This window comes from Ornithorhynchus anatinus, chromosome 20, assembly GCF_004115215.2.
Source record: "Ornithorhynchus anatinus isolate Pmale09 chromosome 20, mOrnAna1.pri.v4, whole genome shotgun sequence".
NCBI classification, from domain to species: Eukaryota; Metazoa; Chordata; class Mammalia; order Monotremata; family Ornithorhynchidae; genus Ornithorhynchus; species Ornithorhynchus anatinus.
The window spans coordinates 21,863,784-21,878,213 of record NC_041747.1 but is presented as its reverse complement, the minus strand read 5'-3'; the positions used below and the strand labels follow the sequence as shown (position 1 = coordinate 21,878,213).

The following is a 14,430-nucleotide window of genomic DNA, read 5'->3' as shown; positions in this document are numbered from 1 at the left end:
CAGTATAGTACTCTGCACAGAGTAAGTGCTCAATATAATACCACTGATGATTATGATTGGTCACTTTTGAAGTTAACTATTAAAAAGAAATGAAGGTGTCCACATGGCTTAGTGGAAAGAGCCCGGGCTAGTCAGAGATCATGGGTTCGAATCCCGGATCTGCCTCCTGTCAGCTGTGTGACTGTGGGCAAGTCACTTAACTTCTCTGTGCCTCAGTTCCCTCATATGTAAAATGGGGATTAAGACTGTGAGCCCCACATGGGACAACCTGATTCCCCTGTGTCTACCCCAGCGCTTAGAACAGTGCTCGGCACATAGTAAGCACTTAACAAATACCAGCATTATTATCTGATAAAATCAGCCCACCCGCAAAAGAAAATTTTGAAATTGTTTCACAATTATTCTTTTTTTCATAATTGCTGCTGCAGAATGCTCAAACATTAGGGGTACAGACCAACTTTCATTTTTTTTTAAACACATCTACTAAGAGTGCCTGAATTTTAAAGCTGCCAGGCAAATAAAGTCACTCACCTGAACAAAGTCTAACGGCCATATTAGAAGCTGAATAAGAATTTGAAAATCTGAGTCAAGGAAATAAATTCTGGTGACTTTTTAAGAGTGTTCATAAAATGATCTTATCATGGGAACCTAATTTTAGCCAGGCAAAATAATTGCCAAGTGAGCAGTTTCAAATGCAAAATAGATTTCCATATTTCTTTCCTGCATAGCCAGTAATTGTTCTGTGTACATTGTTTGGCTTGTCTATGACTCCCTTTTCTTTTAGGCGGATTCCCAGATTGACCGAGAACATCAAAACTTCTATGAAGCATCACTGGAATATGTCTTCAAAATTCAAGAAGTGCAGGAAAAAAAGAAGTTCGAATTTGTTGAACCTGTAAGTGTTCTTTCTTTCCCAAGTAATATGTTTAGCATATGCATTAAGTTGCAAGGTTTATAGCTGGTGGGTCTCATTTAAAGAAAATTCCATCTTGAAAGGGTAGCCACGTCACCCAAATGGCTAGTTTCATCAGGGTTTAGGAAGAATGCCAGATATCTGTCTTACCAATGAGAAAAACAGGCAAGTTTGGAATCTGTATGACTTTTTTAATCAAGTCACTTTGCTTCGGGTGTCAGTGCAATTTCTGCCTCTTGTGCCAATACAACCTCTAAGTTCCTAATGTAAAACTCTGTTGTAATCAGGGATTTATCTTTTCGCGGGGACAACATGCTAAACTGGCTTCAGAGAGTAAGCAAAGTCAGCATTTGCCTCAGGGTACCATGTACCATGGCAGCCAAGCATTAAAGGTAGAGACCTTTCTCAAAGGGGGCTGTGCCTCACCCTTCTCAAAAATAGTCACTTGGCGGCTTGCCTGAAAGATGGCTATGCCCTGTCCTTTTTAAAAATACCTGCTTCTTGGCTTCTCTCACGGATGGTTGGCCCTATTTTTCTCCCCTTCTAGACCGTAAGCTCGTTGTGGGCAAGGAATGTGTCTGTTGTTGTATTATACTCTCCCAAGTGTTTAGTACAGTGCTCTGCACAGTAAGCGCTCAGTAAATACAATTGACTGACTACTGTTTTTTTCTGAAAGATGGGCACAGCAAGTCTTCTCTTACAGGTGGCTGTGCCCTGCCCTTCTCTAAAATGGCCATCGCACAGCCTCTCTCAAAATAGCTACACAGTTGACCTTCTCTAAATGTGGCAAGAGTGAGGAAGTAATCTATTAGCAGGATGGTAGTTGGGGTCTTGGAGCCAAGCCGGCCATGATCATTTGGTCAAGGGATGGTTGAAGTGATGGCAGTGACATAGTGGCAGGAGCAATTTCCCAATTGCTCCTGGCCTGGGCTAGATGTGCTTTAAAGTCATATAAAGAGTTGGAGAATTTTGTGTGTGTAGATCTTTATATGCAGGAAAGATCTTTGGCAAAACGTTCCTTATGATGTCAATATATCACACTGCATTGGCAAGGTTAGATTCATAGGTAAAAAGGCAATAAGGGATGTTCAAAAGTATACCTCTATCTGTGAAACTTTTCTCCAATTTCCATTTTCCTCATTTCTTGCCTTCAGGGCATTTGATTTCATTTTAATTTTTAAAGGTATAACAGACTCACTTCCTTCCAAATCAGCCCCAGTCACATTTCTTACATCTTTCTCAATAAAAAGTACTCTCATTAAAGGGAAGTAGCATGATCAAGTGGAAGGGGTCTGGGTTCTATTTCCGGCTCTGCCACTTGCCTGCTTTGTAAAGTTGGAAAGTCACTTAGCTATTCTGGGCTTCGTTTCTTCACCAAGGATTCAGTACCTGTACTTTCTTCCCTTTAAATTGTGAGAGCCCCTTATGGAACCAAGACGCTTATATTGTATTTATCCCAGTGCTCGGCACACAGTAAGCCCTTGAAAAATACCATCACTCAATTTTTATCAATTTTTTTTTTTAGAAATTACTTACTAGCAGCCTTTTATGTAATCTACTCTCATTGGAAGCCCAGTCTCCAGATACCTACCAGATTTGGAAAAGCAGCGTAGTCTAATGGAAAAAGCATGGGACTGGGGTCTAAAGATCTGGATTATAATATTCATTTTGAAACTTGCCCAGCTTAGCTATAAGGAACTGTGCTTTTGGGGATTCCAAATACCATTAGCTCCCGCTGCTACCTAAGTGCAAGCAGTGCTCAATTTGTTGTGGAAAGTTCCCGACACTCACGGGAGTGTGCATTTTTTCACTTTAAATTGGTAATGACTTTGAATGCGCAGCACTATTGCAGCAATATTGTTGTCGCTATTACCACTGACAGCACTAGGGAGGGGGCCATGAACTGCTAATCCTGGGGCTGCCAGTCCTGGTTCAAATTAAGCCCTAGGTTTAGCGAACTTGTTGATTAAGATAGATTTTTTGCTTTCAGCCTAGAGATAGTATTAAAAATGTAATTGGGTTAATTATATCTTGGTACATTCTATCTGGTTTCACCCTCTTGGCTTCAACAGAGCTTTTCAGACAAAAAAACAAAACAAACTACTTGGCATAGAGCAATTTCACAATTGCCCCTGGCCTGAGCTAGATGTATTTTAAAGTCATATAAAGAGGTAGGGAATTTTCTGTGTGTAGATCTTTATATGAACACGTGTGAGCAATGCAAATTTCAATTTTTGCATACGCCTGGATGTTTGAAGTGCTTACTATGTGTCAAGCACTCTTCTAAGAGCTGAGGTAGATAGAAGTTAATCATGTTGGACTAAGTCCCACATGAGGCTCAGAGTCTAAGTAAATATATAACAATTTATATCATGCCTACTTAGGTTGCTCAGAGCACTCTATGGATTTTATCTTATTGATTCTTATAGTATCCACATGAGTGAGGTAACAGACAGTTATTGATACCCTCCTCTTACAAAGGAGGAAACCAAAATTTAGGAAGGTTAAGTGATTTGACTGTGGTGTCAGAATGAATGAGTGGCTTAATGTAGAATAGAATTTGTATCTCCTGATTAGAAGTCGTGTGTATGAGATAAGATGTTTGTGAGGCTGTTCTTTATGTTTGAAGATGACACTGTATTTCAATGTAATAAATTTCTGTAGATTTCTAGACTGTAAAATTCATTCTAGACTGTAAGCTTACAGTTGTGGGCAGGGATCTGTCTGTTTATTGTTATACTGTACTCTCTCAAGCACTTAATATAGTGTTTTGCATAGAGTAAGTGCTCAATAAATACAGCAATGAATGAACATGATTCAGTGAAAGGAATTTGGTGATCAGGTGGCTTTTTTAGCCTCCAGTGCATTCATCGAGAAAATTAGGTGAACCTGCCATTATCCTTGAACATGAAAGACAGTTATTCCTCACACAGGAATACTTTTCAAGGGATTTAAACCCAGCTGCAACAAGAAAATCATCTGAGTGACTTTGAGGTGGTAGCCAGAACATTGACCCCCTGGACTACTATAAACTCAGAAAGGATGGGTGAACAATAACTTGCACTGGAATGTTGTGAACTCAGGGCATATTAGGGAAGTTTGCTAGCGGGATGTCCCACCTCTTTGCCTCAGAAGATCTGCTATGAGATCTCTGAATCTCTGTCCTCCTCCCCGAGTCTGACTTCTTTCAAACTCCATTCAACAAAACATTACTTCTAGGAAATGATTTAGCCCCTTGAGAAAAAGGAGCCCACATTTAGCTTTCTAACACCTTCAAAGAAGGCATTGTGTCCACCAACTCTATTATATTGTACACTCCCAAGTGCTTAGTATACCACCCTGTATAAAGTGCTCCGTAAATGCTATATTCTGATGGATTGATCTAGTCTGTTTGATTTGGATGGCAACTCTGTGTGGCATCTTCCTTACTTGGGTGTCTGGCATAATAATGCGGTGTTATGTCATAAAGCCTGGATTTCAGCTGGTTTGTCCCCTGCCATTCAGACTTAGGAAGGGAACGCCAAAACCTCAGAGCAGTTAGGAGGGCCAGGATACCCTAAAGAGGCACTTTAGATTCACATTGCTCTGGATCAAAATGAGTTGAACTTCTTCAAAATGGTGCCCCATGATGTCATCCCATTAAGCTGTATGCCAGTGTGGCATGCATGCTTTCATGATTTTAGGGGATAGGTTGGGCCGGGGTGGGTGGGGGGGGTGTGTGTGGACCTTTTTATTTTTGGAATTCCATGGGCCACTAGGCTATTGGCTACCTACCAGTGGACTATTGAAACCTAGGCACTACTGTTTCTCAGTGGCCCTCTACTCTGGGAACTGATTTAGTATGGTAGAAGAGGGAGTGTTCAAGGCAAGCCCTTGGAATGGAGCGGTTGGAAAATTTGTTGGGTGTTTTATGACTGGGAGGCCTGAATTTCAGTGAGTGTCTGTCTGATGGTTCACATTGCAATTGTTACTGCATAAATTATTTCTTCGTTCAGAATCTTTTCCTGGCTGAGGGCCTTCATTTTAGTGTGTCTCGCCAAAAAAACCCACTGCTGCCCCTTTAGCCCTGTTCTCGGCTAGGCGATCTCTAATTCAGGACTGAGAGATGTATAACTGGTACTCAGAATTAGGGCTGTAATTGTACTAATAATACTACAAATTAAGGTTCTGATAGTGAATTTGAGGACAGTAACAAATAGCTTTTTCGTAATTGTCCTTAAGGTTCAAAACTGAAAAGGAGACATATTTTTTCTCACTAATTCATATTTCTACTTGACAAAGGAGAATGCAGTTCCTATTTAGAGTTCTAAAGTCTCTTGGAAAAATCGAGCAACTTGACCTAATTCTGACACCAGAATAAAATGTTTTGCTAGAAGTGATCAAAATCTGCTCCAAACAAGTCACAAGCAAACTCAGAAGAGAATGCTGTGGGAGTGTGGGAGTGTGTGGGGCATGTGTGGGAAGCAGCGTGGCTCAGTGGAAAAGAGCCTGGGCTTCGGAGTCAGAGGTCATGAGTTCGATTCCCGGCTCTGCCACTTGTCAGCTGTGTGACTGTGGGCAAGTCACTTCACTTCTCTGTGCCTCAGTTCCTTCATCTGTAAAATGGGGATTAACTGTGAGCCTCACGTGGGACAACCTGATTACCCTGTATCTCCCCCAGTGCTTAGAACAGTGCTCGGCACATAGTAAGCGCTTAACAAATACCAACATTATTATTATTATTATATTCTTAGCATGGTGGTAAACGAGGGTTATATATCAACTACATAAAATTGTCAAATAAATATGAAACTAAATATGAGGTGCCATTTTGGATTAAAAACACAGTTTTACGGTGGAATATTAAACATTTTCACACAAACAACATCTGTTTTAGATCATTTAAGTATTGCTTCAAGTAATCTGAAGTGATAGTGCTTCTAAGCAGCCATTTGGTTCCCAGAGTTTTTATTTTTAATAGATTCCAGGGGCATCAAAAATCTCAATTCATAAACTTGTGTGGCATCTCTGAGTAAAGACTAGAGGTGTTAATGGGTGAGACTTCTTCAAGAATGAGAAATTTGTACAGCTATTCATCTCGATTTTTATTTTGAATCCAATGTTTTTAAAAAGAATCAATGGGCTTTATCGATCAGAATACTCCTCTGATAGGAACTACAGATATTGTTCGTGTTGAATGGTCATTGGGCACTATGTTTATCGAAAATAGGTATCCTGAGACACCTAATGTGGGTACCTTCCCCTTATCCTCAGAGTAACTGGAATTGGATATGAGGGAAGGGAATGAATGGGGACAAAGTCCAACATGGCCCAAAAGATTATCCTTTCACCCCTTCTTTGTTTGGATTTGGGGGTATCTTTTGAGGCAGGCTCTGCCGTTGGTGGGGATCCACAGAATACCAATCCGAGCCATACCATTCCCATAACGGAGCATCGGATAGCTTGCTTTAAGAGCAAGATTAAATTTTAGCTGGGATTTAAAGCAGTCCTTAGTGCTATGTATTTATATATTTTATTTTGCTGCCATCTTCTGGCAATTGCTTTTAATGCCACTTCTCCTTGGTTTGAACCTAGCATGGGTGATATTGGTGAAAATATATTCAAAATAATAGGTGAGTTGTTCTTAAGGTGTGCATAGTTACTTTCAAATCGACAGATACTAAGCACTCAGTGGAATCTGATCATCTTATGATATAGTTTGAAAGTTTTCACATATTTTAGTGAACGTATCAACGCGTCGGTACCAGGTGTGGGCAAGTCACTTAACTTCTCTGTGCCTCAGTTCCCTCATCTGTAAAATGGGGATTAAGACTGTGAACCCCACGTGGACAACCTGATTCCCCTATGTCTACCCCAGCGCTTAGAACAGTGCTCGGCACATAGTAAGCGCTTAACAAATACCAACATTGTTATTATTATTAGTGCTGCATCCCCAGTCGCCGTTGATCAGTAAGACCAGTCATCTTGGTACTGATCTGAAGGAGTAAGAGTGATGTAGTGTTTTATTTCTTGTCATTGGATTTGACCGACTTTGACATTTTAATATAATCTCTTGTTTTGTCCTTGCAGCTCCTATCATTTCTCCAGGGCTTGTTCACCTTTTATCATGAGGGCTATGAACTGGCCCAAGAATTCGCACCATACAAGCAGCAGCTGCAGTTCAACCTACAGAACGTAAGACTGGGTTTATCTATATGTGACTTCTTCTTAGGTAATCAAGACTGGGGGAAATAATGGATGCTGCTTCCTATTATGAATTCAAATATTGAAGTGTTTTAAAAACTTAAAATTGAATGCACCTTTGTGTATCCCTGTCATTTTGATTTTCTCCCAACATACCACGAGTATATATCTCTGGAGTTCTGCATGAAGCCTGAGTTCTGGCTGTGGAAATATTTTTTTTTTTTACTTCTGCCAGTTTTTGTTTGTTTTAATTTCCTCTGGATCTTTTACTCCCTCTTTGTGAAACTTACACAAATGAGTGAATTTTTGAGCTTTTTACTAATTTAGGATTTTTTACTTTTATATATATTTTTGACAGTGATAAGTTTTTTCTTAAGAAAGAATTACTTTCCCAATTATTTGATTAGAAAGACCTTTACTTGAAAAAAGGCAGCATTTAGAAAAGGCCAACAAAAATACCCGTCACCTAGCTTTGCTGTCTTCCAGGACTTCTTTTTTTCCTAGACCCCCCCCCCCCCCCCCGACTTTTCCTCCTCTCTGGGTCCTTTCTTTCTCCAGAGTTCCTCTCCTTCCAAACTGCCTTACTCTTTGGATGACCTCTGCCCCAGAATCTTTCTTTCACCCAAATTTGATTGTACCATGGGCCAGTTTAAGGCATAAGAAATCTCCTGTATGACCTTGGGCAAGTTACTTAACTTCTGTGCCTCAGTTCCCTCATCTGTAAAATGGGGATTAAGACTGGGAGCCCTAGGTGGGGCAGGGACTATGTCCAACCTGATTATCTAGTACCTATCCCAATGCTTAGAACAGTGGCCTGGCACATAGTAAGTGCTTAACAAATACCTTAATTATTATAATAATTATTATAGAGAGATAATTGGTTTTGAGAAAAGATGAAAATCTTGGAGAAGTCCCCTGGAGAACAGACTACCAGTGAGAGAGGGCCTATGTGGAAAGAAGGATTTGAGAAGAGACAAAGTGTAAGATGAGAAGAGTATTCAGCAAGGGCAGTCATTGACTCACATCTCTAGACTGAGCTTGCTGTGGGCAGGGAATGTGTCCGTTTATTGTTATATTGTACTTTCCTAAGCACTTAGTACAGTCCTCTGTACACAGTGAGTGCTCAATGAATACAAATGAATGAATGAAGCAGCCCCTGCCCCTGCTTTCTCCAAGGAAATCAAAATGGTGGTTGTCACTGTGAATTTGTCAGAGAAAGCAAGCTGGATCTACAATTAGGATGCCATGCTTGATCCTGATAGAAGCTGGTGGGCAGGGAGGGTTTTCCTCGCTCAAATCCATGAAGGTCTGAAAAAAGCCCCAGTCTTTCCTTTGCTCCACTGTAAGTTTTGTCTCTATTCCAGGTTCAGTATCCTAGGCAGCACTACAGACCTAGGAATTCACCCTGCTGGGCCTAGAGCCCCACATCTCAGGAGACATTTTTTATATGGCCTTAGAAGCACACTGCAGGCGGGGATCACAGCTTTCCTTTTATTGCACATTCCACAAGTATCTAGCACAGTGCTTTGTAGGTGCTCATTCATGTATTATTCAATTCTCTGCATTGGTAAAATTTTTGTATTACTTCTATCATATTAATTTCTCTGATAGGGTTCTTACATATTGCATAGTTGTTAAGCATATTAGAAGCTACTGTTGTGATAGAAATCAGCAATAATGTGCCATTTTCATAAAATTATTGTAGCCATTAGCCTAATCCATAGGAGCCAAAATACTACTGTGTTCTATTCTCAGCCTTCACACCTCGTCTTTCTTATCAGCAGGCGAGTTATCTTTCATCACTTGCCAAATTGTATTCCACAGTGTGCATCACAGTGCTAATCACCTTGCCCTAAGTTGCTTTAACATTCACTGCCCTGTTCCTAACTGACCCATCGTTATTGTTGCGATTACTTATTGAAACCAGCCCAATTCCTTAATCCTCAGGAAAATACTTGGATATTACAACTTTTACAGAATTGAATAAATCAGACTAAATTCTAAACAGTTTATGGATTTCTTGGGGTTTTTTTGTTTGTGTGTTTTTAGACGAGGAATAATTTTGAAAGCACTCGGCAAGAGGTGGAGAGACTGATGCAGAGGATGAAATCTGCCAACCAGGACTACCGACCTCCAAGCCAGTGGACAATGGAAGGTTATCTTTATGTCCAAGAAAAACGTGAGTTCAGAAGATATTCAGCTCTTCACTTCCTCTTCCTATTTTTTTATGGTATTTGTTAAGTGTCTATCATGTGCCAGGCCGTCTACTAAGTGCTGGGGTAGGTTCAAGCCGATCATTTGCCCGTAGTCCATGTCCCACATGGGGCTCACAGTCTTAATGCCCATTTTACAGATGAGGTAACTGAGGCACACAGAAATGAAGTGACTTGCCCGAGGTCACCCAGCCGATAAGTGGTGGAACCAGAATTAGAACCTATGACCTTCTGACTCCCAGGCCTGTGCTCTGTCCACTAGGCCATGCTGCGACCTATGCTAAACAGAGCACCTTTCCCAAAACATTCTCTATTGGTGAGTTATCAGTGAGTTATCTTGGTCCTAGTTGATGACAACACCTGTTCCAAAAAGGATGGATGAGAGAATCACTCTTTCCTACTGAGCTTTTTGTTGGTGTCATAAAGATAGCGTGAAATGGTAAATTGTTACTCCAGAAAACCAAAGGAACTTATAGGTAGGTGAGAAATTGACAGAAATTGGTACCAGTGGCTTAGGGGGAATTAGAAATGAGGAACGGTTTGTTAATTCTTCATTTTCAAAGTTCATTTTGGAGTGAAAAATTCACTGCGGAGATCCCCAATTCTGTACCAGCATAGAAAATGTTCAACTGACAGGTTTTACACACATTCAATTTAATTGAATGTAATGCTATGCCCTGTTAGTTTTTAGGAGTAAAATGGGCGATTTATATAATGACAGGTTAGAACTCTTCACCTTCACTTGGAATGGAAGGTGGGAAATGAGTCTTTGCCATCAGAACTCATTGAGCATTGTTCTAATTGCCTCACACGTGGACAGTTTTTTTTTTCCATACAAAAAGTAATAAAAATTCATTTAGCAATAGAATAGAGAGATATGTATCCCTAGGGCATGTAGTAAACACTGCCTGACAGGCTGATTGTAGCCGATGAAGTCATAGCTCTACCAGACTTCTCCCTTTTAGCCACCAAACTCGATCCCTCACGATCATAAGTTAATCCAAAGCAATAATAATAATAATAGTAATTGTGGTATTTAAGTGCTTACTATGTGCCAAGCACTGGAGTAGATAGAAGAAAATCAAGTTGGGCACAGTCCCTGTCCTACATGGGGTTCTCAGTTGAAGTAAGAGGGAGACTAGGTATTAAATCCCCATTTTACAGATGAGAAGTGAAGTGACTTACCCAAGGTAATACAGCATGCAAGCAACAGAGCCAGATTTAGAACTCAGGTTCTCCTTCTAGGCCTGTGCTCTTTCTACCAGGCTATGCTATTTCTCAAAGCAATTATGGAGAACCTATTGAGAAGCATGGCAGTTGTTCTATGCCTCAAGGAGCTTGCAATCTAATGGGGAAGACAAACAGATATTGTCACTGATCTCCAGAACCTAATAACCTCAGCTCTCCCTCTCCAGCCCAGTGACCTTGCCTCTGTGAATCTGTCTGACTAGCTGAGCAGAAATGGTCCAATTCCACATATCTCCGAGAATATATTTAATAGTACTCTCAGGAAATTGTCTCAGACATTTCCACAACCATCTATATTCAGAGTCAGTCAATTTCCCATTTTGATTTTACAACTTTGGAGCAACAATAACATTTTTATCTCAGCCATTTTTAGGACATTAATAATTTTTTGGTTTGCCTGGAGAGGCCTGGGAACGTTACAGTTTTGCCTCCCTGCCAGAAAACTCAGAAAGAAAATACTGAGTGTTCAATAAATTTTTGATGTTCCTGGTGGTCTCTTGAATTTAGGATTCCACTGGAGAATGACCCTGTTTTATTACAGAAATAAAATGATAAATCTCATTATAAATAGAGTCCACGTATTAACCGGACTACCTTTCGATTCCATTCAGAAGTTACTGATGAGGGGCCTCCTGTAAATTGGATCCTAAAATAGTGTTTTCATTTACAGGAAGTACATATCTTGCTTTTTATTTGAAGGTAACAAAATCTTTCATTTAAGTGACTGTTTTATAGCATCATTATCTATGAACAGTGTTTGGAGGTATGTAATTATGAAAAACAAAGGCCTAAGTTTAAAATGTTGTAAAAGTTCCTTGCATTTACCAAGACCATTACACTCCACAATTTCAAAACCGAAGATATTTAACTATTTAAGAAAATTCGTGGAGCTAAAAAGCTCACCGTTGACCGACTTAACTGAGACTGACTTAAATTAACTGACCCAATGTTTGCCTCAGCCTCTCAGGGATAATGAGGGAGATTGTACATCATTCTGGCTTTTTCTTCCCACAATGAATTATTACGCTTTTTAAATGATATTTAAGCACTTACTATGTGCCAGGCACTGTACTAAGCACTGGGGTAGATAGAAGATAATCAGGTTGGACACAGTCCCTGCCCTACACAGGGCTCAGAGTCTTAATCCCCATTTACAGATGAGGGAACTGAGGCCCAGAGAAGTTAAGTGACTTGCCCAAGGTCACACAGCAGCCAAGTGATGGAACTAAGATTAGAGCCCAGGTCCTCTCAATCCCAGGCCCATGGTCTTTTCACTGGCCATACCACAATCATTACATCAAAATAGGTTAAAATGAAAAAATTGAGTAACTGTGGTCTTGGAAAAAAGTACAGACTGTGCCCAACCCTATTTGCTTGTATCCACCCCATTGCTAAGTACACTGTCTGAGCTACTAAGCGCTTAACAAATACCCCAATTATTATTATTACAGTGTCAAGCACTTTGTGTTAACATTGTTAGCTAGCTAAACAGTATAATTGCTCCTCATTTGTAAGATTTTCATATGCACACTGGTGTGCTGTATCTGGATTGGACATTAATAGAAATCACTTATAAAGTGATATAGAGAAAATAGCAGCTTTTTTCATCACCAAACTGTACTTGATGCTGTGAAGTTTGAGGAAAGTCCCTATCATTAAGGGGCTTGGAAATTTTAGGGGAAAAAACAGTGAAATCACACACAAGCATAAACCCCATAAGCATGAAAACACTGCATAACAACCTGCATAATATGTAATATTCACAAATACTTAAAAGACTGTTGTTGGGCAGGGATTGTCTCTATTTATTGTTGAATTGTACTTTCCAAATGCTTAGTACAGTGCTCTGCACACAGTAAGCGCTCAATAGATATGGTTGAATGAAAGAATGTGTGCCTAGAATACTCTGGAATGGCTTCATGGAGGAGATGTGCTTACTATGTGCCAAACACTGTACAAGGCATTGGGATAGATACAAGATTATATGTGGTCAGACACAGGCCCTACCCCATGTAGAGCTTACAGTCTAAGGAGGAGGGAGAACAGGTATTCAATCTCTATTTTACAGTTGAGGGAACTAAGGCACAAAAAAGGGCCCAAAGCAGGTAACTGGTAGACCTGGATTAGAATTGAGGCCCTGTGATTCTGGATCCAGGCCCTTTCAACTAAGCTACACTGCTCCTTTCTGAGCTTCAGTTTCCAAATCTGTAAAATTAGGATAAATCAGCTTGTGAGCCTTATATGGAATGGGAACTGTTTCTTATCTCATAACCTTATATCTACCCCAACACTTAGCATGTAGTAGGCACTCAAGAAATGCCATAATTAAAAGATGAAGGAGTTAATTGTGGGAAGAGTGACCAGTGCAAATCCTCAGAGGCAAAATCAAGAGACTGATAAATCAGGACTGGTTAGCAACTTTGCTTGACTGATGTAAAGACTTGGATTAAGATATAATTGAAAAATGAGGTCAGCTAATGAGGAGACAAAGACCTTAAATGTATATTTTAAGAGGTGAATTTAGTAATGTGAGGCAATTGGAAGCCATTGTAGGGAGTGAATGACATTATCAAAACAATCCCCAGTGAAATCTCATTAACTATCCGACAAAAAGGTTGAACTAAAGGATGAATCAGGTATTCATTTTAAATTGGAAAGGCACATTTTTAAATTTAGTTAATGACGTCAGTGAGATGTAGAGAGATAGATTGAGCGGACTTTTTAGAGATGGGATTATTGGCTATTATCAAGTCTTTGTAGCTAATGAAATGCCACTGGGTAGGATTAAGTAGTAGAGCTCCTTCAGTTTTAAACTTTAATGAATTAGTCACTCATTTCTGGAAACATCCTCTTATTATCTATAGTGAGCCATAGTAAGTATGAAAAACTGTTAGACAAGTAGGCTCTGAATGAGAAAAAGACATCAAAAACGCTTCCTGGATGTGGAGGGAGAGGAGAGCTGAAAAGTCAAACAAAAATGCCTCCAATTCAATATGTTGGTGTTTTTTCAGAGACCATGAGAATGTATGGCCTGATCTCACTGTTGTCTTCACATGTGAAAAAAAATCACTAATGGTGTCTTTTTGTCTAAGCAAAAAAAGGAAGGCTCTGAAACGTGTCTCCTGATTTTAGGACCCCTTGGGTTTACGTGGATTAAACATTACTGTACTTACGATAAAGGAAGTAAAACCTTCACGATGAGTGTTTCTGAAACAAAGTCCAGTGGCAAAGTGGTGAGTAAAGTCATCTTTATGAATCAAATTGTGTGGCCATTAATATATGAATCATTTATGGGTATATATTCAACATGAGGGAAAAAATCAAATATATTTTTCTTCATTTAAAATAGTTTGGCTTTTGTTTTAAATAAAATGCACCAGATTTTTTTTGGAAAATGGAAAAGGGTTTTCCCCAGTCTTACTAATGAAAAAAAAAAGTTTTTTGTAGGTTTTAATACCTATATCAAGTAAAGTCTTTGAATATTTGAGCTTGGAACTTATTCCTTCATTAAATTACTTGATGATTGTTTTAAAGACTTGAATCTGATATAGGCTGGGAGGAAGGAGTTTGTTAGGAGAGTGACTTTTAAGGTCTAATGGCTCAGCCATGAACTTGCGATGGTTAAAGTAATAAGATAGAACAATTTCTGTGTATGCTTCTCCTTTCACGCAGTCTGGCCCATTGTTCTAGAAATGTCCCAGGAAGGGATTTTCCTTGTTTGACTGTAACAGCAAAAAATATTCACTCAGACATCATAGGCAGAATTTCAGTGCATAGAATAGTGCCTGGCACATAGTAAGCACTTAACAAATACCATAATTACTATTAGGCACAGCGAGGGACTCCAATTTACGAGTAAAGACCTGGAATTGC

General features: G+C 39.7%; 1 protein-coding gene across 2 annotated transcripts in view; it reads left to right on the top strand.

Annotated features, from left to right (window-relative positions):
• The window catches only part of ARHGAP42 (Rho GTPase activating protein 42), a 160,276-nt gene that overhangs the window by 109,954 nt on the left and 35,892 nt on the right, over positions 1-14,430 (top strand). For both annotated transcript variants that reach the window (XM_029048349.2, XM_029048348.2), the window contains exons 6-9: positions 785-895; positions 6,983-7,087; positions 9,146-9,275; positions 13,690-13,790. In XM_029048349.2, the coding sequence (XP_028904182.1) occupies positions 785-895; positions 6,983-7,087; positions 9,146-9,275; positions 13,690-13,790 (447 nt within the window). The remainder of the gene's footprint in view (positions 1-784; positions 896-6,982; positions 7,088-9,145; positions 9,276-13,689; positions 13,791-14,430) is intronic.